This window comes from Engystomops pustulosus, chromosome 2 (genome assembly GCF_040894005.1).
Source record: "Engystomops pustulosus chromosome 2, aEngPut4.maternal, whole genome shotgun sequence".
In the NCBI taxonomy this organism is placed as follows: domain Eukaryota; kingdom Metazoa; phylum Chordata; class Amphibia; order Anura; family Leptodactylidae; genus Engystomops; species Engystomops pustulosus.
In genome coordinates this window covers 47,706,511-47,729,746 of record NC_092412.1, presented here as the reverse complement: position 1 = coordinate 47,729,746, position 23,236 = coordinate 47,706,511, and the positions used below count along the sequence as shown (strand labels likewise).

The 23,236-nt window shown below is 41.4% G+C and overlaps 2 protein-coding genes across 7 annotated transcripts in view; both read left to right on the top strand.

Annotated features, from left to right (window-relative positions):
- VPS36 (vacuolar protein sorting 36 homolog) overlaps nucleotides 1–7,216 on the top strand; it is a 28,972-nt gene extending 21,756 nt beyond the window's left edge. For both annotated transcript variants that reach the window (XM_072134482.1, XM_072134481.1), the window contains exons 11-14: nucleotides 3,191–3,255; nucleotides 3,644–3,728; nucleotides 4,455–4,531; nucleotides 4,609–7,216. In XM_072134482.1, the coding sequence (XP_071990583.1) occupies nucleotides 3,191–3,255; nucleotides 3,644–3,728; nucleotides 4,455–4,531; nucleotides 4,609–4,702 (321 nt within the window). In that variant the 3' untranslated portion in view covers nucleotides 4,703–7,216. The remainder of the gene's footprint in view (nucleotides 1–3,190; nucleotides 3,256–3,643; nucleotides 3,729–4,454; nucleotides 4,532–4,608) is intronic.
- Nucleotides 7,217–8,070: 854 nt separating this feature from the next.
- Nucleotides 8,071–19,084, top strand: THSD1 (thrombospondin type 1 domain containing 1). Of its 5 annotated transcripts, XM_072134476.1 has the most exons (6): nucleotides 8,555–9,043; nucleotides 9,997–10,106; nucleotides 11,781–11,877; nucleotides 14,550–15,518; nucleotides 16,964–17,122; nucleotides 17,646–19,083. In XM_072134476.1, the coding sequence occupies exons 3-6, from the start codon at nucleotides 11,820–11,822 to the stop codon at nucleotides 19,004–19,006; spliced, it is 2,547 nt and encodes an 848-aa protein (XP_071990577.1). In that variant the 5' UTR covers nucleotides 8,555–9,043; nucleotides 9,997–10,106; nucleotides 11,781–11,819; the 3' UTR covers nucleotides 19,007–19,083. The 5 variants fall into 5 exon arrangements, with proteins under 5 accessions (XP_071990579.1, XP_071990577.1, XP_071990575.1 ...); XM_072134478.1 differs by lacking the exons at nucleotides 8,555–9,043; nucleotides 9,997–10,106 and adding an exon at nucleotides 8,071–8,335; XM_072134474.1 differs by lacking the exon at nucleotides 9,997–10,106 and having other exon boundaries at nucleotides 17,646–19,082.
- Nucleotides 19,085–23,236: the final 4,152 nt, after the last annotated feature.

The following is a 23,236-nucleotide window of genomic DNA, read 5'->3' as shown; positions in this document are numbered from 1 at the left end:
CTAGAAGGTTGGAGGAGTGTTTAAACTAGAGACCTGGGGGGAGGGCAATTACACTTGTGCAGGGCAAATAGACGGTGTACATAGAGAGCTGGGAAGGGTCATAGTCCATGGGGGAGGAAGGGGGGCTGGAATGAGATTGGGGAATAAGGACAAAAGGAATACGGACAGGGAAAACCATATAAAGTGTATGTACACAAATGCCAGAAGCCTCACAAACAAAATGGAGGAACTGGAACTCTTGATGTTGGAACGGAAATATGATATAGTGGGTATCAGCGAGACATGGCTGGACAGTAGCTATGACTGGGCTGTTACTATAGATGGTTATAGTCTTTTTAGAAAGGATCGTATAAATAAAAAAGGGGGAGGGGTTTGTTTATATGTGAATTCTTGCCTCAAGCCCGTCCTGCGAGATGACATCAGTAACGCAAATGTGGAGTCCCTATGGGTGGAGATAAGAGGAGGGAAAAATAAAAATAAAATATTACTAGGGGTTTGTTATAAGGCTCCAAATATAATGGAGGCAGCAGAGGAAATGCTGATAAGTGAAATGGATGCGGCTTCAAAGCATGGTGAAGTACTTATCATGGGGGACTTCAATTACCCAGATATTGACTGGGGGGCAGAAACATGCAGGTCCTTCAAAGGTAGCAGGTTCTTGTCAACAACAAAAGACAATTACCTGTCGCAACTAGTCCTGGAGCCAACAAGAGGGGGGGCACTGCTGGACCTTATCCTTACCAACAGACCTGATAGGATATCAAAACTACAGGTTGGGGGGAACCTGGGGAATAGTGATCATAATATCATTGATTTTGTATTACGCTTTACTAAGAGCGTTAGTGAAGGGGCAACCAACACTCTAAACTTCAGGAGGGCAAATTTTCAGCAACTAAGGGAAGACCTTAAAGGCATAGACTGGGATAATGCTCTCAAGGACAAAAGCCCCCCCCAAAAATGGGACTTTTTCTCATATATTCTGAAAAAGTCCTGTGAGAAACACATACCTTATGGGAAAAAGCATAAAAGGAACAAGAAAAACCCTATGTGGCTAACTAGTCTTGTAAGGAAAGCAATAAGCGAGAAAGATAAAGCGTTTAAGGTGCTAAAACGTGAAGGTAGCGATGAGGCATTACAGGATTATAGAGAGAAAAATAAATCCTGTAAAAAGCAGATAAAGGCCGCAAAAATAGAGACTGAGAGAAATATTGCCAGGGAGAGCAAAAATAATCCCAAATTATTTTTCAAGTATATAAATGATAAGAAACTAAAAACAGAGAGTGTGGGTCCCCTTAGAAATAACATGGGGGTCATGGTGGAAGGAGATGAGGAAAGGGCCAATCTACTGAATGTCGCCTTCTCAACTGTCTTTACCCAGGAAAATCCCCTGGTGGAAGACACAATGAGGAATAATGTTAATTCTTTTTATAATGTCAACAGTTTAACCCAGGAAGAGGTACGGCGCCGCCTCGCAACCACTAAGATAGATAAATCACCGGGGCCAGATGGCATACACCCCCGGGTTCTGCATGAATTATGTACGGTGATAGACAGACCGTTATTTTTAATATTTGAAGATTCACTGAGGACTGGTTATGTTCCACAGGAATGGCGCATAGCAAATGTGGTACCAATATACAAAAAAGGATCAAATAGCGATCCTGGAAACTACAGACCCGTAAGTCTAACTGCTGTGGTGGGGAAAATATTTGAGGGGTTTATTAGAGATGCTATCCTGGAGTATCTCACTGTGCACAACCTTATAACCCAGCGTCAGCATGGGTTTATGAGAGATCGGTCCTGTCAGACTAATCTGATTGGTTTCTACGAGGAGGTAAGTTCAAGACTGGATCTGGGGGACGCTGTGGATGTTGTATATCTGGACTTCTCAAAGGCATTTGACACCGTGCCACATAAAAGGTTGGTATATAAAATGAGACTGCTGGGAATAGGAGAAAATCTGTGTATCTGGGTAAGTAATTGGCTTAGTGATAGAAAACAGAGGGTGGTCATTAATGGCACATTCTCAGATTGGGTTGATGTTACCAGTGGAGTGCCACAGGGGTCAGTATTGGGGCCACTTCTTTTTAATATTTTTATTAATGACCTTGTAGTGGGTTTACACAGTCAAGTTTCAATATTTGCAGATGATACTAAGCTGTGTAAAGTAATAAATACTGAGGTCGATAGTTTAGCATTACAGAGGGATTTGTGGAAGCTTGAGGGATGGGCAGAGAAATGGTTGATGAGGTTTAATGTAGATAAATGTAAAGTTATGCACTTGGGCCATGGAAACAAAAAGTATAATTATGTTCTAAACGGTCAATTACTTAGTAAAACTGAAGCTGAAAAGGACTTGGGCGTATTGGTGGATGGTAAACTTAATTTTAGTGACCAGAGCCAGGCGGCTGCTGCTAAAGCAAATAAAATAATGGGATGTATCAAGAGAGGAATAGATTCTCATGATAAAGACATAGTTTTGCCCTTATACAAATCCCTGGTCAGACCACACATGGAATATTGTGTACAGTTTTGGGCACCAGTGTATAAAAAGGATATAATAGAGCTGGAACGGGTGCAGAGGAGAGCAACCAGGATTATTAGGGGAATGGGGGGATTAGAATACACTGACAGATTACAAAATTTGGGATTATTCAGTTTAGAAAAAAGACGACTGAGGGGAGACCTCATTACAATGTACAAATACCTGAACGGACAGTACAAGGATCTCTCCAAAGATCTTTTTATACCTAGGCCTGTGACCAGGACAAGGGGACATCCTCTACGCCTAGAGGAGAGGCGATTTTACCATCACCATAGACAAAGGTTCTTTACTGTAAGAGCAGTGAGACTGTGGAACTCTCTGCCGCAGGAGGTTGTTATGGCCGACTCTATGTACATGTTCAAGAGAGGCCTGGATGACTTTCTGGAGAGAAAAAATATCACGGGTTATGGGGATAAAACATTTATTTAATTCTTGAAGGTTGGACTTGATGGACTTGCGTCTCCTTCCAGCCTTATATACTATGATACTATGATACCAGCCCACAGGTCAGAAGTGGTACTACAGCTCTGCACATTTCATGAGCTGTAATACCAGACCTAAACCATTAAAGCAGATGTGCAATCCTATAATACTAGGAACATTTAGTCGTTTTTTGCATATTTGATGGACGTGCTCTTTTCACAGCTGCTTTCTCCGGAGGATCTGGTAAACGCCTGTAAAACGTTTGAATCTCTGAAGCTTCCTCTGCGGTGAGTTGTTCGCTTTCTTTCTGAACACATCGGTGGCCTGTAGCCCTTCAGTTCCTCTGACTCACAAGACTTTCCTTCCCTGCTCAGATATAAGGGTTTGGCAGCCTCCTGTATGAAACACTGAGCAACGGCCTAGGATAAACTTCCTGTCTAGTTTCCCATTCATGTACCTTTTGACCTGCACTGAACAATAGGACAAAGGTGGCTGCTATGTCTCCAGCCTATACAATGGAGCTAATGTAACAATGCTTGCACTTTGCTATGCAGGATACACAACAATATGCTTTATGACTACATGAATTGACTCTAGGAGCCTGTGCGGGGCTGTAGAAACCTGTTCACCATCTGCAGCATCCATCATCTTCATTCTCATCTTCCCTTTCTTTAGGCTTCGTATTTTTGATAGTGGGGTCATGGTGATCGAACATCAGTCTCACAATGAAGAAGAAATGGTGGCTTCTGCTTTAGAGACGGTATGTTCAGCCTAACATCTCCAATGTACAATATTAAATCAGCAGCTGCTGCTGTTAAAGGAAACCTACCATCAAAATCAAGTATGATAAACCAGGGGCAGTGGACTGGACTGTGATAATATTCTTATATTTGTTATCTATGACCATCTAAGTTCTAAAATAAACTTTTATAATTTTGCTCATGAACCTGAAGGTCTCTGGGGAGTGTTTCCAGAGCCACTCAGTGCTGTAGGTTCACCTGTCGTTACAATGAGCAATTCTCCCCTGTACCTGCACTTCCTGCTACTGATGGTTTACAGAGGGGATGGGGAGAGACATGTTCTGTTCATTGAAACAGCCTGTGTATCTGCAGCAGCTTTGGTAACACCCCCAGAGCCTTTCAGGCTCATTTGCATAATTTTACAAGTTGATTTTAGAAAGAAGGTGGTCATAGATAACACATATAAGAAGATAGCCTCAGGCACCATAACTGTGGTAATGAGTAAGTGACCCGGGTTTTCATGATTGGAAGATTTCCTTTAAAGGAAATGGTCTCCTTCTGAGTATACTACCAATTCCAGCACAGACCTTACCTCTTGGTTTACGAGCAGCAAATCACTGGCCATAGGTTTACGTACTGATGGTTCCGTGATTGGATCCATGATTGACAATGTTGCAACAGAAAGCGGAGGGGACATTGTCATCACATTTCACAACTATTCATACATTCCCACTCTTATTTCCCAGGTATCTGAAAGAGGCTCGCTGACTTCTGAGGAGTTTGCCAAGATTGTGGGAATGTCCGTCCTGTTGGCCAAAGAAAGGTATTTCCCTTGGCTTTAATGGCTGCTCCCATTCTGTGCTGTTGTACGGTATCTAACTGTACTCTTGTCTTTGGCAGATTGCTTCTTGCTGAAAACATGGGACATCTCTGCAGGGATGATTCAGTGGAGGGCTTGCGCTTCTATCCAAACCTCTTCCTGACGCAGAGTTAAGTGTCCATTGGAGATACCTGTACAGATCACACAGCGCAGGAGACAGAGACTGGATATATAAGAATGATGTTGGCTTTAAACTTAACAGGACAGCAGGAAACAGATTTCTTACAAAAAATTACTTTGTTTTGTAATGTATATATCTCAAAGGAAATGTTTTATTGCAAATGAGTGCACATAAAATGTGGATCATTGTCAACAGCAGCTCATCCCTGTACACAGACAATACATGATTGCATTATGACGCTCAATTATATCATTATTTAAAGGGAATCTACCACCAGGATGAAGGACTGTATGCAAATGAGTCTGAGGGCTTCAGGCTCTATAGGTGTTAATACAGCCTTGAGCCCCTCAGGCTCATTTGCATACAGGCATTCATCCTGGTAGGTAGATGCCCTTTAAACCACACAAATGATGGCATTATAGAAAATACACAGTAAATTAGATCTATTTAAGCACAGGTGCAGTTCCCCAAAGCAGTCCCTAAACAGTGCATATTGTAGGACCCCCTCTTTCCCCCCACATCCCTGGGGATATGTTTTCAATATAAAAAAATTGGAAATGACCTAAAAGAAAATGCATAATAATTACAAATTAGTTGTTACCACTAGGGGGAGCTCTCTGCATAATGTTGTACACCAGGAGAATTTCTCAAGTGACTTTCAACCTGATTAGAGATGAACTTTAGATGTGAATGGACAGCATTAGACATTCATAACATTGTATCTGCTTTCTCCTGGTTCATCCGGAGAGATTGATAAACATACTTGACATTTTTCGGCTCCTGTGTTGTTGACAAGCCTTAGGCTGGGGTTGTCACTTCCTCATCAACTTTGAGGCGCTCCCCTCCATTCACAGTGTTGAGGCTACCTGACGGACTGGCAGAACAGGTGACTCCAAAACATTTGTCATTCAGGACTGTAGCACTAAGCATTGCGTATACTGTTTTTATCCTATTCTCTATATACTTGTAATACACTCTCAGTTCCTCAGTGTATTCCAGATCTGTTTGTTGTCAGTGAATGTGAACTGAAAACGAGTATAGGGATCATATTCCGTATATTTCCACTTCGTCTAATGTTAATTATTAAAGGGCATCTACACCAGGATGAAGGATTGTATGCAAATGAGCCTGAGGGTCTCCAGACTCTATAGGTGTTAATGGAACCTGGAGCCCCTCAGGCTTTTTTGCCTACAGTCTCATCCTGGTGGTAGATGCCCTTTAAATGGGGTTTCCAGGCTGACAATATTAATAACTTTTCCATATGATAGGTCATCAATATGAGATAGATAGGGGTCCAAAGGGTTAGCAGTTCCGAGTAGCTGATTAACAGAGTATGAAATGGGAAGCGGACAGCACCGTTTCCTGTGTAGTGGTCAGATCAGGATACTGCAGATTTGGATCAGCTCATATCCATTTAAATGGGAGCTAATCTGGAATTTCTTTTTTCAACCACAACACAGAGAACTGCGCCGTCTGCTTCCTGTTCCCTGCCTTTATAAAGATTATTATTATTTATTAGGTGCTATGAATTGCCAATCTGTTGTGGGGGGGTCTGCTTAATCTCCAACAATCTCTATAGGTCATCAATATTTTTAACAAAGTTGTCTGCAATGGATATTTATTCTTAAACCTTGTTCCTTCAAAATTATGAAAATCTTATTGTCACAGGGGCAAAATAAACCCACTGTCTGGAGTTTCACTTACAAAATATAAAGTTCCGACTTGCCTACAAAGTAAACGTAAGGACAAACCTACAGACCCTATCCTGTACGCAACCCAGGGATTGTCTGTATAGGACTAATTTTGTAGTGATGAAATCCTGGATCAAGAGGAGTTGAACCAAATTACACCTGTAGTCACAAACTTTATAACGTCACAGGATGAGCGGGATATTATAACGGATAGGTTCAGTGTACAGGACAGACAATGTTAAATCCTTCAAATCTGAGCAAATGTGATTTAGCTGGCTCTAGAATTTCTATATGAACCACATGGACGAGTATTAGATCTGAATAGGGAGGGTGCCGTGCTGAACAATTTACTTACCTGTTCTCTGGAGTTCACCTAAAGTGCATTGTCCGACAATAATGCATTCTGCCGCGATCGTGCGTCCGATATCCTACATGTGTGGCTTCCCCGCTCAGGTCCGCCGGAGTTCACCTTCTTCCCAGTGTATGTAAGTTTGAATCTTAAATCCCGCCCTCAGATCGAATCAGTCATATCGTCCGACCCTTTCTGTCGCATGAAAGCAAGCGCAGCTGCGCCACAATCCGATTGCGTGCGCCATAATCCCAGCGCAGACACCTGTCAAAGCTGCGCAAATCCCAAAACCGGCGAAGAGTCCTACGAAAGTGCAATCCGCAACCCTTAGTAAATAAGCCCCAATGTGTTATATTTACTACATGATGTATATAACAGGGTTTGATCTGTTTCTTTGTCATTTCCTGATATTCATGTCTATAAATCCTATTTTCATAGTGCTATGTAATAAAGCAATATTTAAGCCATCTGTTTTGGGTCTTTTTGTTTCCGTCCTACATTGATGCTGTACAATACGAATGAGAATTACTTCTAGTGAACAAAAGTTTTCCCAACCATCCAAAAATGTTCAAACCATGTGGTACCACCAGGAGAACCAGTTCTATGCTGGGAGAACAGGATTTTCTGCTAGGTCTCTTCTACTTTTGTTTTCTTCTATAGTTTTTTTTTTTTGTTATTTTTGTATTGGCATTTTATCCCTTAGGCCCTGTGCACATTGACCTATAGAAGCTTTTGCATTTAGATGTGTGGTGTTAGATTTTAGAGGTAGCTGTAACCCAAAACCAGGAGCGTGCTGAAAACACAGATGCTTCAGATCTTTCCATTATATAATTTCTGTATAAATTACACTATTACTGGGTTTGGCTTATGAAAACTTATGCAGAATACTGCAGCTTTAGGCTATATTCACACATGGCAGGTTAGCTACAGAAATTGCTTATATAATTTGGAAGCTGTACATGCATATATATTATTTACAGAGGACAAGGAGTTGCGGGGGAGCATCGGGGCTGGAGCCTTCAGGTAAATACAAGGCGTTTTGTATTTTGTGTCATGTCTCTATATACTGTATTACTTGGGGAGGCTGTGTATACTGTGTGCAGTGTGGCGTTATATACTGTATGTAGGGCAGGAATATAATAATTCTGGTTGGCCTTTTATGGAGTACTGTATCATTTAATTTGGTAGTATTTATATGGGGGGGGTGTTATAAATTAGGGGAACTGTATATTAACACAACTGGTATAATGTATATAAATTAGCTGGTGGAAGTTCTGGGGATGTGGTATATATAATTGTGGGTGCTGGAATATATAAAGGATGTTTTACATGGGGGAATAGTGTGTTGTATAGTTGTATTGTGAATGTGATATATATATTTAGGAACATGATCCATTATAATGTAAGTGACTGTTGTATTTTTAGGGGCGCCGTGTGGAGTTGTGCTGCTTGGATCTGAAGACATTTGACTGTGAATTCAGTAGAGAAATCCTAAAGAAGTCCTCTTCCTGATGTAACAGATTGTCACCTCTAAGGAATAAGATGTCACTAATGTCTGCGTCATTTACTGACTGCTAGTGTGTGAGGTAGCATCATCGGATTTTAGGGGGGGGGAGCTGCAGCAAAAAGGTCTGTATATCAATATCATTTGGAGGCACTACGTGTATTACATTTGGCAGTGCTTCATGTATATGCCATTTGGCAAAGAAGGGGGGAAGCCAGTTAAAAGTTGGCTATGGGGCTTTTCATTTCTAGTTACGCCCTTGAGCCCTGTGTAGAGGGATATGCTACTATTTGTTGCAGGTGCTGCTGTCCCCATTGCTTTACACTTCCAGTATAGTAAGTATGCATTTTCACAAGACTTGCATAGTTTTGAGAACTATTAGCTATGCCCATTCATTTCCTGACTACTCTTCCTGGTGGGATTACTCCGCTCTGATGTGACATTATCCCATGGCACAATGAGAACGCGGCTCTACTGTAATATCTCTCCTTTGGCTTCCCCTTTGACTTAGTTTATGATAGAAGCAGCAAGGGGAGGAGTCCATCCTTTTCCCTCTCCACCCTTCCTTCAGGGAGGAGATTGTATTAGCTGCAACTTGTCTGGTGAACAAAATCTATTTACTGGAGAAAAGCTGCAGCCGCGCCAGTGCCAGGGAGATGCCTGTAGCTGTGCAGTGCCCCTGGCATAGTGCAATAGTATGGCATGGCATGGTGAGGGGTAGTGATTCCAGGCTCCCGGGCATATCTGACAGCAGAGGGATACCTCATTGGCTGATATCTGCACATTGGAGGTAAGAGTCTTAACAACTAGTACATAGACACAAGCAAAGACTTGCTCACTTGTCAGAACCTGGGAGGGGGATTTATTACCATTTTCCTGTATATAACGTGTGCTGCCTTATAATAAAGTAATAATGTGATTTGTATGAAATGGACCTGATGAGGTTGATTTTATCAATATTGAACATAGTTTGATCCATTTGGTGCATCTATAAAGGAGATCACTGGGTCCAACAACCAGCACCCCACAATGATCAGCTGGTGCCATAGGGAACAGATGGTTCTGCCCAATGTATAACTGTACTAGACACTAGACCAAGCTTTCTATTTATGGCTCTTATCTGACAAAATAGGTACCTCAAGTTCTGTCTCAATTATTTATTTTTAATAACTTTTTTACACCAAAATTGTGACTGCAAGGCTTGAAATATATCAATCAAAGTTTGTCCGGCACACTGGTATGTCACATGGGATATATTCAAACAGATCTTCTTTATGGAGAATAAAACTTCATGTAATAAACAAATATCGATGCCCAAAACTGAAATATACCCCCCATTTCTTTTCGTGTTGGTTTGGATGTTACATGTATATTATATTGGTTTAAACTTAAGGGGCACATTTACTAAGAACAGTGCAAACTGGGCGCCAGATTCATGATTTCTGGTGCACGATCATTTGCCATGACAGGCTGTCTGGTTTTAATCTATTCATTACAATGTGCCATTTGAACATTGTAATAAAGGAGTAAGAAAATCCCCATATACTGCCATGCTGTAGTATGGCAGTGTATGGTAGGAGCAATCAGACACCCTAGGGTTAAAGTACCATAGGGGGTCTGAAAAATAGTAGAAAATAGTAGAAAAATAAAAAAAATATAAATAGTAAAAAGTAGCAAGTTGGGTTTTGTCACTTCCCAAAATGCTCAAAGTATAATAGTGGTTATTTCCGGCGTGTTTTGTAGGCTTGAGAAAGCGCCACACAGGCGCGAAACGGCCCGTCGCTTGCCGCGGTCTGCATTTATGTCCACGTCTATACTCTGTGTGTCAAAATAAACCTTCCTGCACGAATCCGGTGAGTGCCGCTTTCCTGTTTCTTCTATGATGTTATTTCCGGCGTTTAACCCTGTAATGGAAAATAACGTCCAAAGTTGAAAATGGCACTTTTTTTTGCCATTTTGAAAAATATAAAAAATTCAATAAAAAGTGAATAAAAGGCTGAACAGTCCTAAAAATAGAAGCATTGAAAACGTCATCAAAAGTCGCAAAAAATTACACCACCCACAGCTCCGTACACCAAAGTATAATAAAAGTTATTAGCGCCAGAAGATGCCAAAATATTTTTTACATTTTTTTGTACAGGAGCTTTTAATTTTTGTAAATGAATGCAAACATTATAATTACAAATTTGGTATCCCTGTGATTGCACCGACCCAAAGAAAAAGTAGACCTGTCATTTGGGGCAATCAGTGAAAGCCGTAAAATCCAAGCCCTCAAGAAAACGGTGCAGATGCATTTTTTTTTCACCAATTTCACTGCATTTGGAATTTATTTCCCACTTCCTAGTACATGGCATGGAATATAAAATACCGTCACTACGAACTGCAACTGCAGAAAACAAGCCATCACACAGCTCTTTACGTGGAAAAATAAAAAAGTTATAGATTTTTGAAGGTGGTAGTGAAAAATATAGCAAAATAGCAAAAACGAATAAGGGCCTTGGCGTTAGGAGGCTAAATGCGTGTGCAAGCAGGTTGCACTGAAAAGAACATGCAAAGTCTGACAGAAAACTGGCGCAAGGCCCTAAGTAAATGTGGGCCATGGACTATTGCAAAATAGATTTTTATTAGGGTTGGACCACATAAGATACTTACCCTGTTTATGGGAGAAGGTGGTAAGTGTCTTATCTCTGACACAAGTTGGACCCCAATGGACCTGCTAGAAAGTTAAGTGTACATTTGCATATGCAACCAATTCATTTATATGGGTCTGTTGAAGATGGGTGTCCCATAGAAGTAAAAAGAGCATGATTAAGACAAAAATACTGTCAACTAGTTGAAGGGAAATGAAACCATCACCAAAAGAGTTTATAATCCAAAAGGAATGAAAGCTTAAAGGACATCTACCACCAGGATGAAGGGTGGTTAACACCTATAGAGCCTGGAGCCTCTCAGGCTCATTTGCATACAGTCCTTCATCCTGGTGGTGGATGCTCTTTAAGGACCAGTAATCAATAAAAAAAATATTGCAATAGTCATTTAAATATAATGTTATTTTAAACTGTTATGTTCTTTAGTTGTATCAAAATGTTTGCATCTTGACCAGATCTTTTCACCAGATAGTTACCTGTGTGACGATGGTGGTGCAGTTGTCACTTATAACATTATCTAGATTTGGGAGAATACTCTTTTCAGACACAACCCCTCCAGGTGCCATGTAGCATGTTCTTATGAGTTCCCGATGGCAAATAATGAGATTTGTAGAATATTTAACATATCATTTACACAGAATTCCAACCCCCATCATAAAATTCTATCCTCGTCTGCAAAATTTGATCCGTCTACTGAGGTGTCGTGTTGAATTCACAACTGAAATCTGATTCCTACTACAGAAATCCTGTAACCCATAAAACATGTAAAAATGTCAAAGTGAACAAATTACTGTAACCTTATAGTGATGTATTGCTGCATATTATGGGGCATTGTTGGTAGTGGATGGTTTTGGCTATAAATCGCTTGTCTTTGTGCAGGTAACAAGTGATGGAGTGATAGACACAGAGAGTAACAGAATGAGACAGACACTGAGCAGCTTCTCCTGTCTATCTCTACTTCTTCTCTGGGACTGGGGTAAGTTGTCCAATTGTTACATCTGATATTATCCAACCACCAATGAGGTTGAATGCTGCCCTTAATGCTTTAGATTATATAATATTTGTCCAACAGCTATTCTTGCTAACCCTCCATACACGTTTGTTTTCAACTCATTAGAAAATACATGTTTTCCTAATTGGGGAGAGGAGAGTAGCCCACTACCAGGGTCAGCACCAGGTTTCAGTAGGCCCCTGGGCGACAGAGTCTCATTGGGCCTCTTTGCAGTGAACTCACGTGGTGGCATTAAAAATTCAGAAACTAAAACAGTCTCCTGTTCCCTAAAATATTCCCTAGTTTATCATCCCAAACAGCCCCCTTATGGTTCTTTTCTATACAGCCCCTAATGGTTATTTTATATACAGTGCCTTCATGGTTATTTTATATACAGCCCCCTTATGGTTATTTTATATACAGCCCCTTCGTGGTTATATTATATACATCCCCCTCATGGTTATTTTATATACACCCCCCCCCCCTCATGGTTATTTTATATACAGCCCCCTCATGGTTATTTTATATAGAGCCCCCTCATGGTTATTTTATTTACAGCCCCCTCATGGTTATTTTATTTACAGCCCCCTCATGGTTATTTTATTTACAGCCCCCTCATGGTTATTTTATTTACAGCCCCCTCATGGTTATTTTATATACAGCCCCCTCATGCTTATTTTATATACAGCCCCCTCATGCTTATTTTATATACAGCCCCCCCTCATGGTTATTTTATTTACAGCCCCCTCATGGTTATTTTATATACAGCCCCCTCATGCTTATTTTATATACAGCCCCCTCATGGTTATTTTATATACAGCCCCCTCATGCTTATTTTATATACAGCCCCCTCATGGTTATTTTATTTACAGCCCCCTCATGGTTATTTTATTTACAGCCCCCTCATGGTTATTTTATATACAGCCCCCCCCTCATGGTTATTTTATATACAGCCCCCTCATGGTTATTTTATATACAGCCCCCTCATGGTTATTTTATATACAGCCCCCTTATGGTTATTTTATATACAGCCCCCTCATGGTTATTTTATATACAGCCCCTTCGTGGTTATATTATATACATCCCCCCTCATGGTTATATTATATACAACCCCCTCCTACCCTATGGATTCATTAGATACAGCCGTATGTGGGCCCCCACAGCAGCTCTGGGCCCCGGCATTTGCAGGGGTATGCCCAGTTCTGGCGCTGGCTCTGCCTACAACCATACCTCATTGCTATAACAAGAGGATCATGTAAATTTTGATATCTAACAATCTCACCCATTATTATCCATTATTCCATTGACATATGGCATTTTAGAATTTGATGGCCCCCATCTCTGCCAGGTAGTTATCTAGTGTAATGTTTGGTTGACTTTTAATATGAATGATCAACTTAATAGATTCTAATAGACCCTAATTGTAACTGGTTCCATCTTTAAATATTATACAAAATTGTCAATTTTTAACAAAAGTTCTAAAGTTTCTAAAAACAGAGCTCCAAGAAACCAATAATTTTTGAATTTCATCCATGAATGGGCTGTAAAAATTGGAGAAAATCAAAGTCACTGATCAGACTCTTTGAAGAGACATTGAGAGTCCAGATTAATCCACCCACCCACACATAGTGATTGACAGTGTACAGTGAGATCGGTCAATCAGTTACCAGGACTCAAAATATCTCTCCTAGGAGTCCTGTCAGGATATTTACCCAATATATCATAAAGCTTTGCTCTCAAATAGAGCAGCAATTATCACCTAACAGGTTCCCCCTAAATACTTAAAGGGAACCTGTTATCAGTAATTGGCCTAATAAATGTTGTCAAGCAGCCGAACAGCTGCTACATCATGTTTTTTTCATGACCCAACTTGGTGGTATCATCCAGAAAATCATGTTTGAAGTCAGATGTTTATTGGTTCATCGAGGAGTCACGGAGGTGGAGAGTTTAGCACCGAAGTCTAGTTCTCTCTGCCTCTGAAGACCTTCTCCCCTGTGATTGACATCATGCGCCACACTTCAGATCTGGTCAGACGATGTCCCTGGACGCACGACCAACAATTACAGTGAAGGTGAAGGTTCTGAGATCGGCAGCGCTTGACTTAAACTCTCTGCCTCTATGACTTCATAAACCAATTTACATCCCACTTCAAAGTAGATTTTCTGGATGATGCCACCACACCAGGCCATGAAAGAAATGTGATCTAGAAGCTGCTCAGCTGTTAGTGCTACACACTGGTAGTGGTTTATTAGGCCAATTTCTGATGACAGGTTCCCTTTTTAGGAGTTGTCCACTTTCAGCAAATAGCTGAAATAGTTTGTGTAATGAAAACTTTTACAAATTTCCAATATACTTTTAGTGTTTTAAATTAAAAAAAAAACAGAGCCCGCCACAAATTTTTGTCAATTTCACTGTATTTAGAATTTTTTTTCCTGTCTCATGTACAGATCTTTGAAGGTGAGGAGCAAAAAAACTAAAACACATAAGCAAAAAAAGGGTCATGTGGTTAAGGGGTTAATACTTTGTATTGTCTTGAGAAAAACTTACCATTGTTACATAAGTTGTAATAGACATATATCTTATATCCTGCTGTATACCGTATATCACTGCCATAGATTATATTATATCTTTATTTTTTAACCCTATATTTCCTTTAGTATTCGGTGATCCTGGTTATCTTCTCCTGAAACAATCCCACCACAAAGCTTTAAGTAGATCTCCTGTCTACGTGGACTTCAGCATACAAGGAAACTACAGTTTATCCACCAATATTTCAGTAAATCTTCTGGATGTAAAGAACAACCAAATCATTACGAGTAAAGTGCTCCCGGCCAACCAGTCTTTGGGTGACCTGGAATTTGAGTGTGTGCATTTCATTTCAGCTGGACTCTATCAGTTTCAAATAAGCCTCCAGACAGAAAACTATAGCGCCGTTTCTTTTACGAGCAACCTCCTAAATGTCACCTGGCCAATTTTTCACATTGACTTGAATAGGACAATAAAAGATACGCTAAGATCTTTCCAGGTTGGGGTCTTCACCAATGAACAGTTATGTTCCGGATTTCCTGATCAAGAACCCAAACTTCTACTGGAGGTTGAGCACACGCACAGCTTTCAGGAGGTGGAGGAACCAAGTCCTGACAGGTTTATGCTGTATAAGACATACAAGGAGGTGCCATTGACCTCATCTCAATGGGTAGACTTTGAGTGTGCATCTGTACGACCTGAAGCCTTCATTACAGTGTCCCTCAAGCCCATGCTTTCCGAGTCCGTCATCGCCTATATGGGGCCTGTTGACCTTGTCAAGACCTTTAAATATAAACTTGTCACCACGATGGACAAAAAATGTGATACCTCAATGGCTATTTCTATTATAGCCCCACCATGTAACTACGCCGAAGGGAAAATAATTGTATACAAAGAGTTGCCCAGGAGCCCTGGAGAAATTGTCACCACGTTAACCGAAAGAACTTTCCAGAGAGGAGAGAAGATGTCTCACTTTAACTGCACCTTGTTTGAGATTGGCAAAAACAAATATTGCTTTGAGTTTTTCATGGCTCCTAGTGGCACTTCAAGCTTCTCGGCTCCGCGAGCCAAGCAGTGTGTGGAGATTCGGCGAGAAATCGGTATGTGTAATGTCGGCCTTTATAAAGCTTTTTGGAAGTTACATTTTAGATCCAATTTTCAAGGCACATAGAAAGGGATTACTAAAATAATTAGTGTTAGAAGAAGGACAGTGTTAGTGTATGGTCCATACTAATAGTGAACAGCCTCATGGAGTTCGGTGCTTTTCAATTCATAAGTTTATAGGGTTTGAAAAACATGACTGATTTCTTTCAAAAACATTGCCTCATCTGACCATGGTAATGCAAAGCAGTCCATTAATCTCTATGCAGCTCACAACTATACAGACCATGGTCAGATTTGGTACTGTTTTTGGAAGAAAGCAACTGAGTTGTGGACAACTCCTTTAACAATAAAGTAGTACGATTAATGGCACCTAAGAAGCTTGGTCAATAGTCAATTATCATTTGGCGTAATGCAATAGATCCATCGTCATCATATCCCCACTAGTAGTAATAGCCGTCTTCTTTAAAACGTTTAATGTGAATGTGTCATGTTACACAGCAGGAGGAACTGAGGAGTTTGTACGTAGTGTTGTATCTGCAGGCAGCATGTTATAGAGTAGAAGGGGTTGAGCAGATTGTACATAGTGTCCTCTCTGCAGGCAGCATGTTATAGAGCAGGAGGGCCTGAGCTGATTGTACAATGTCCTATCTGCAGGCAGCATGTTATAGAGCAGGGGGAGGTGAGCAGATTATACATAGTGTCCTCTCTGCAGGCAGCATGTTATAGAGCAGGAGGGCCTGAGCTGATTGTACAATGTCCTATCTGCAGGCAGCATGTTATAGAGCAGGGGGAGGTGAGCAGATTATACATAGTGTCCTATCTGCAGGCAGCATGTTATAGAGCAGGGGGGGGGGGTGAGCAGATTATACATAGTGTCCTATCTGCAGGCAGCATGTTATAGAGCAGGGGGGGGTGAGCAGATTATACATAGTGTCCTATATGCAGGCAGCATGTTATAGAGCAGGGGGAGGTGAGCAGATTATACATAGTGTCCTATCTGCAGGCAGCATGTTATAGAGCAGGGGTGGGGGGGTGAGCAGATTATACATAGTGTCCTATCTGCAGGCAGCATGTTATAGAGCAGGGGGGGGGGGTGAGCAGATTATACATAGTGTCCTATCTGCAGGCAGCATGTTATAGAGCAGGGGGGGGTGAGCAGATTATACATAGTGTCCTATATGCAGGCAGCATGTTATAGAGCAGGGGGAGGTGAGCAGATTATACATAGTGTCCTATCTGCAGGCAGCATGTTATAGAGCCGGGGGAGGTGAGCAGATTATACATAGTGTCCTATCTGCAGGCAGCATGTACCCCCTTAGTACAAGATAATCCTTTTAAGTCAATGTTTAGGTTTTGCATTAATGTATCCCTAAATAAATTGGCATTTTGAATGATTGATTCTGGGGACAAACGAATATTCTTATTCTGATTTTTTTTTCAGAGATGTTGGGCTTGTGGCAGGCGTGGAGCTCCTGCAGTGTCACTTGTGGTGAAGGCCGCAGAGAACGGTCCAGAACTTGCCTTTCATCGTCACCTGGGACTGCTCAATGCAATGGAAACACAAAGGAGACCTCCCCATGCTCACTAGAGGACTGCATGAGTACGTCACTGGTTGTATGCTCTATATATTATCATTTTTATTCAGGTTGTATCAGGACAAAGTTGACAACAAAAATCTCCTGCATAAGGACAATGCTTATTCTATGCTTGCCAAGATTCAGAGTTTTGCCTTGTCCCCGAGCCGCCCCGGACTTACAGATTTTTCCAGTCCTGTTAGCGATTCCGGAAGTCTTATCGAAGTCAATGGAGTAAAAGATGGAGCTTGTGCTCAATTGACTTCTAGGAGACTTCCAGATAATCTCATGGTATTGCCAACATTTGTACTATGGAGCAGATAGGAAAAGACTTGTGATCCCACATTCTGCTGATTTGCAGAAGAAGGATTAAGTGTCATTAGTGATACAACCCCTGTAATTTATGCACACTGGCCATTTTCATTATTAAGATCTCTTTTTAATACCAATTTGGGTGGTCACCTCAAAGAGGATATATTGTTAGATTGCCGATATAATACATTCTACCTTGTGTATGGAGACTCATAAGGTGTCTTTTTTTTGGTATAGCTGTGAAACCTTCAAGCAAATCTACTACAAATACCAAAGATGATTCCCGAACAAGTAATACAGTAACCATCACAGGTATTTCCCTCTGTCTTTGTATCATCTTCATCACCATTGTGATCACCGTCTGGAGGAGGCTCACTAAGGCGGGCAAGTGCAGTATGACGACCAGACATAGCTCGTCTCATTCAGCCAATTGTCGTAAAAACTCTGACGAAGAGAATATCTACCAAGTGAGGGAGAGCTTCTCAGATGCAGGAGATGGTCAACAGGAAAGTATGGAGGATCAAGTCAATATACCTTTAAACTATAGGCAAAGCACATGTGTGACCGAGGAACAAGCCATGGCAGAAAATGACTGTTCCCAAGCTAATACTCAGAAGTTAATACCACCCATCTTCAGCTATCGTCTTGCCCAACAACAACTAAAAGAGATGAAGCAAAAAGGTTTGACGGAGGCCACCAAAGTTTATCATGTCTCTCCGAACCCAATGGCAGATACTGCAGTAGATGTTTCACTGGCTCCTCCTTTGGCCACCGAAAACCTAGAGGAAACTGCAGCTAATAAGTTTAGGATCCAGTCTCCATTCTTGGAAACAAAGAACAGCCATATCCGAAATACCAGTGAACGGCATAACTCAAAGTCTCTGTTACCGCCAACACATGGCCCAAGTCAAACTTTACCTAAAATATCTCATGTTAGGAACAACGATGCTAAGGGAAGGTATGACAGAGGCTATCAAAAAAATAACAACTTCCGAAGAACTTCTAGTTTTCATGAAACCAAACACATTAAACCTTATCGTGAAAGAAGCCTGACGTCCTTATCTCCTAGACAAACCATGTTCTATAATTCGAGGACCAAGATGTGGGAATATTCCACTACAGAGAGACTTAAACATAAACCAGTAAGACTAGAGAAGAGCCCAGAAAGCCTTACAAGAGGTATCTCTTTCCCTCTTGATGCCACTAGACATTCTCCACAAAGTCCATATCTACAATCAATTGAGAGTAAACCTGATTTACTATATAGCAGGTATCCTGGTGGTAAACTGAAACCAGAAAGATCAGACCCAAACCGAATACGCAAAGGTCCTTCACCAGTAGAGAAATCTTGGAACCGGGGTCAGGATGCTTCACCGTCGCCTAAAGAACACTACCAACGTAAGACTGTCCACAGTCCGTCACATTTCCGGAGAGAGAAATGTCAGAGTTTTCCTTGGGGTAATGAGTATTCCTACTATGACAATTCCACATTTGGACTCACAGAAGCTGAGCAGCAGATGCTTGACCTACCTGGATATTTTGCCTCCAACGAAGAGGACGAGACAAGTACTCTAAGCATTGAAAGACTGGTCCTCTGATGACAGTCATGACCTAGACATTGTAATTTTTGTAAATTTTGCATAGATTATGTCATTATGTTATACTTTGGTGACGATGCCAAAAATATTAAATCTTCAACAGTAACAAGAGCCTCTTCTTAGAGTATATAGAGTATGTCTCACACTCCTTGTTGATCAGCAGGATTTTCTGCATATTCCTATTTTTCTGTGGGATCTTGCACAGAATTCCTTCTTTTAACCTTCCTTTTCATTTGGCAGGTAGTCAAGAAGATAAATATTTGCTGCTAGGGACAGAGAGTTAGTTAAAGTGGACAGTTTACACTGATGGCCCCCTTTTTTGGGTGAGGAGATGCCAACACAGCTAACTGTCTTAGATCCTTAGGGGAGCATGCATGGCCTTTAAGACTCAGTGGGCCATAAGTGTCTTAAAGGAAATCTACCATTTGCTTTTATGCATTATGAACCAAACATACATTAAAAATGCTGTAGCTACACTGCATGTAACAAATATTATTTAGTGGTTTTGCTGAAAAAACTATTATACAATTATGATAATGAGGCTCTGTCGCTCCTGTGGCTGCCCTGCACTTCTCCCTTGGACTGCTCCAGCCTTGTCCTGGCCAGCATAAACCAAGAATATGTAATCATTGTGTTGTCCATGACAGGCAGAAGTAATCGATTGCTGCACCATTCTCCAGTTGCTATGTATGAGTCACCCAGCTCAGGTTGATTAGTCTTGCCTGGATACTACAGGCAGCTCTGTGTATGTGGAAGTAATGTGTTTATGTACACCAGCCAGCCTGCACCCAGCTTTCTAAAGGTCCTGAATGACGTTGCAGCATAATTATCTACAGGATACTGAGAAAGCTGGATGACATCATAGGCTTTTGGGAAGGCTTATGGGGGTGGGATGAGGCAGCCTTATGAATGCTGGAGGAGTGCATAATAAGGGTAAGAGCCTCAATATCATAATTTTATAATTGTCTATTCACCAAAACCACTCGATTCCGGGATTAAACAAGATATGTTTCTGCATAAGTATTGCTAAAGCATTCTCAATGAATGTTAGCTTCACAATGCATAAAATCAAATGGTAGATTTCCTTTAAGAAAAAAAATACATAAAAATTCGCACTGGCAATGGAAGTAAAAATTAGAAAATTTTATTTGATCTAAAATGCGTAAAAAGTAACATCATCAGACAAAAACATATTATAGTCTTTAATCATACATAAGAGTAAGCACCAGCACATGATTCTTTTTTCTTTTTGTATGGTCATGTATCTTAAGTCTGGCTTTCTTCTTGATTGTATTTCCTTATTTATACATGTGGCGTTTGATGAGTTAAAGTCTTTAGTGAATTTGCACTTTTTTTAAACAAAAAAAAAACTCCTCAAAAAGGTATGCTATTTCCTACGCCTGGTAAGGAGGCAGGTCTGGTTTTGTGCCCAAATTTTTCAAAAAGTTCACACTTTCACATGTGGAATTAAGTGATAACTCAGGGAACACTACAGAAAACGTGACCATGGCAAACTGAATGGAGATTGGTGCACAAAAACAGAGTGCAGGAAAATGGCGCAAGCCAGAAATTTGCTACATGTGCTCCAGTATTTATGAAAAGTGGCCTGCAAAGATCTAGGTCTGTGGCCTCTTACCTAGCCAAAGCATTTTGCAGTACTGTTGTAACAAGATGTACCGTAATAATATCAAAAAATCGCTGCCTACATTTGGTTCTATTTTCCTTTTGGTGGAGAGGCAGCTGCCTTTTAAGTTATCACTGAGGCATAGTTTTCCGTTTTCTAAACTGGGAAACATAGTTGCATATTCCTTATCCAGTGACCCACACACATGAAATTTCTGTCTGCTGGACCCTTCTTCAGCCTAGAGATATCTATCATTTTTCTCTATACAACAAGAACAAAAAGTATGAGCGTGTTGTATCCATTTATACCCCATTAAACTGCTATCCTCCTCAGGTTTGAAATGCTATCCTCCTCAGGGATATGAAATGTCGTTTCTGGAATTCCCTCTTTTATGTGAAATGTCACCCATTTGCATATAAAATTGTCCTCTAAAGTTATGTGGAAATGAGCATAGAGTAATATTTGCCTTAGATGTGTCAAGTTTAGTGGTTGAAGGGGGAGATGTCTCATAAGAAGCCTCTATCTTCAGATGCACAGCACCTAGAAACTTGCTGTTGGTGTCATATTAACTGCTGTTCTGGCTTTTGTGGATAGCAGAGCCGATGCCGATTCTGCTCTGTATCGGAGCGTAGCCAGCATCGTGAATCACGGGATGTTAGCGGTAATCTACCGCTGACATCCCCGTGTAACACCCGTGGTCGGAGCTTGCTCCAATTGCTGGTGTTAACCGCTTAAATGCCACGATCAGCATGACTTCGGCTTTTAAATAGGGGCAGCCCCCCATGCAGCGTTTTCGGGGGGTTCCGATCTCTGCTATGGCAACTCCGAAGTAAGGGCTGTCCATAGTAAATGCCTGTAAAGTTCTGTTAATACAGGACCTTACAGGAAGTGTTTCAGCCGATGCATCAGCATAGTTTGACAGTGCTAAAACCCTGCATGTAGTATCACCACATCCGTAATGACCCGTGCAATGAAACAAAATCATTATTATACCTTCACTATGGATGCCGTAACAAAAAATTTTAGATTCCTGACACTTTCCCTGCACTTCTAGTTTCCCAATACTTTTTTGATGCAATTTTTGGCGCAAAATTAGACCTACAGAAGTCTACCAGCATCAGCATGTCTTCCAAGTTCTACTTCACCTTCACCAAGTGAAGTCATTTCAGACACTTTTCTGTCGTGCACCAATTTATTAAGCATTGGCGACAGTATAATAAACCACACAATTCATGCACCAAAAAAAGGACCCCGCAAGAAAAATAATGAATGACCCCCACTGTCTTACAAAATGTCTTCTGCCAACAGCTTATTTTCTGAGAACAAAGCGTCTGATCCGAAATCTCCCCAGATATTTGCCATCGGAACTAAGCAAAGGAAGAGCCGCAAAGTATCAGTAGCTGATTGGCCAAACGCACCCATATTGGCGTTTATAAAACTAGTGGCTTCACAGATGAAATCTGCCTTAAGAGATTAAAAGGTTTAGCCAAGAATAATTATGTCCCAAGGTAGGTCGTCAGAGATTGATCGTAGGAGGGTCACATCCAGTTCCTGCATCCATCCGCTGGTCTGAGCTACATAAGTACATAGACACATGATACCATTACACTGTTGCAGCTGCTGCGGTGACTGCATCCAGTGCTCCCATTGAAAGGGAAAGGCGGACTCATCCCCTTGCTGTAACAGGTGCATGGAAACAATTGGGCTCATATACAAAGGGTCCGAATGCCACATTTTCGTCCGGTTTCCCGAATAATTCTGTTTTGCGCTGAATTGCCCCGGTATTTTGGTGCATGCGATTGGATAGTGGCGCATCGGCTTTCAAGCGTAAGAAATCGGGGGCGTGGCTGTCGGACAACCCGACGGATTCGGAGAAAACAAGGAATTTAAAAAACTATTTGTGTCGCAAGATCAGCACTCAAATGCACCAGGAAGAAGAAGGTGAACTCCAGCGGACCTTGGCGCAGCAGCGACACCTGATGGATATCGGGCGCACGACCTTAGTGAAACCCGAACCCTCGTCGGACAACGCACCGTGGGATCGCGACTGGACAAGGTAAGTAAAAATGCCCCATTATGTTTTGGCTGAGGACAGCCAATTCCTGGACAACCCTTTTAATGCTGAAGGTAATTTTGTTTTATCTTCCAGAAATAGCACCACTGTTACCCACAGGCTAAGTTTGGTATTGCATCTTCCCAACATTTAAAGGAAACCTACCACTTCTGAAGGTAGGTATGAGATACAAACACCGGGCACCAGCTCAGGGTGAGCTGGTGCCGGTGCTTAGTCTCGTTAGTGTTAAAACCGCGGTATCGCGGTTTTAACACTTTTGAAACTTTCTAGCAGGCACTGCTTCGGCGCTTCGTGCACACGATCGTGCGCGCGCCTACATTGGAAACGCCGCAGGCGTTGCGCGCGCACGGTCGCGCGCAGCGCCGAAGCAGTTTCTGCTAGAAAGTTTCAAAAGTGTTAAAACCGCGATACCGCGGTTTTAACACTAACGAGACTAAGCACCGGCACCAGCTCACCCTGAGCTGGTGCCCGGTGTTTGTATCTCATACCTACCTTCAGAAGTGGTAGGTTTCCTTTAAGTGAATACTGCAGA

Bases quoted from the DNA above. Each gene is read 5' to 3' on its own strand.
- THSD1 (XM_072134479.1), top strand. From the start codon at position 11,820: ATGAGACAGACACTGAGCAGCTTCTCCTGTCTATCTCTACTTCTTCTC. The intron at 11,878-14,549 runs GTAAGTTGTCCA...TATTTCCTTTAG, and splicing joins ACTTCTTCTCTGGGACTGGG to TATTCGGTGATCCTGGTTAT. The intron at 17,123-17,645 runs GTACGTCACTGG...TTTTTGGTATAG, and splicing joins CTCACTAGAGGACTGCATGA to CTGTGAAACCTTCAAGCAAA.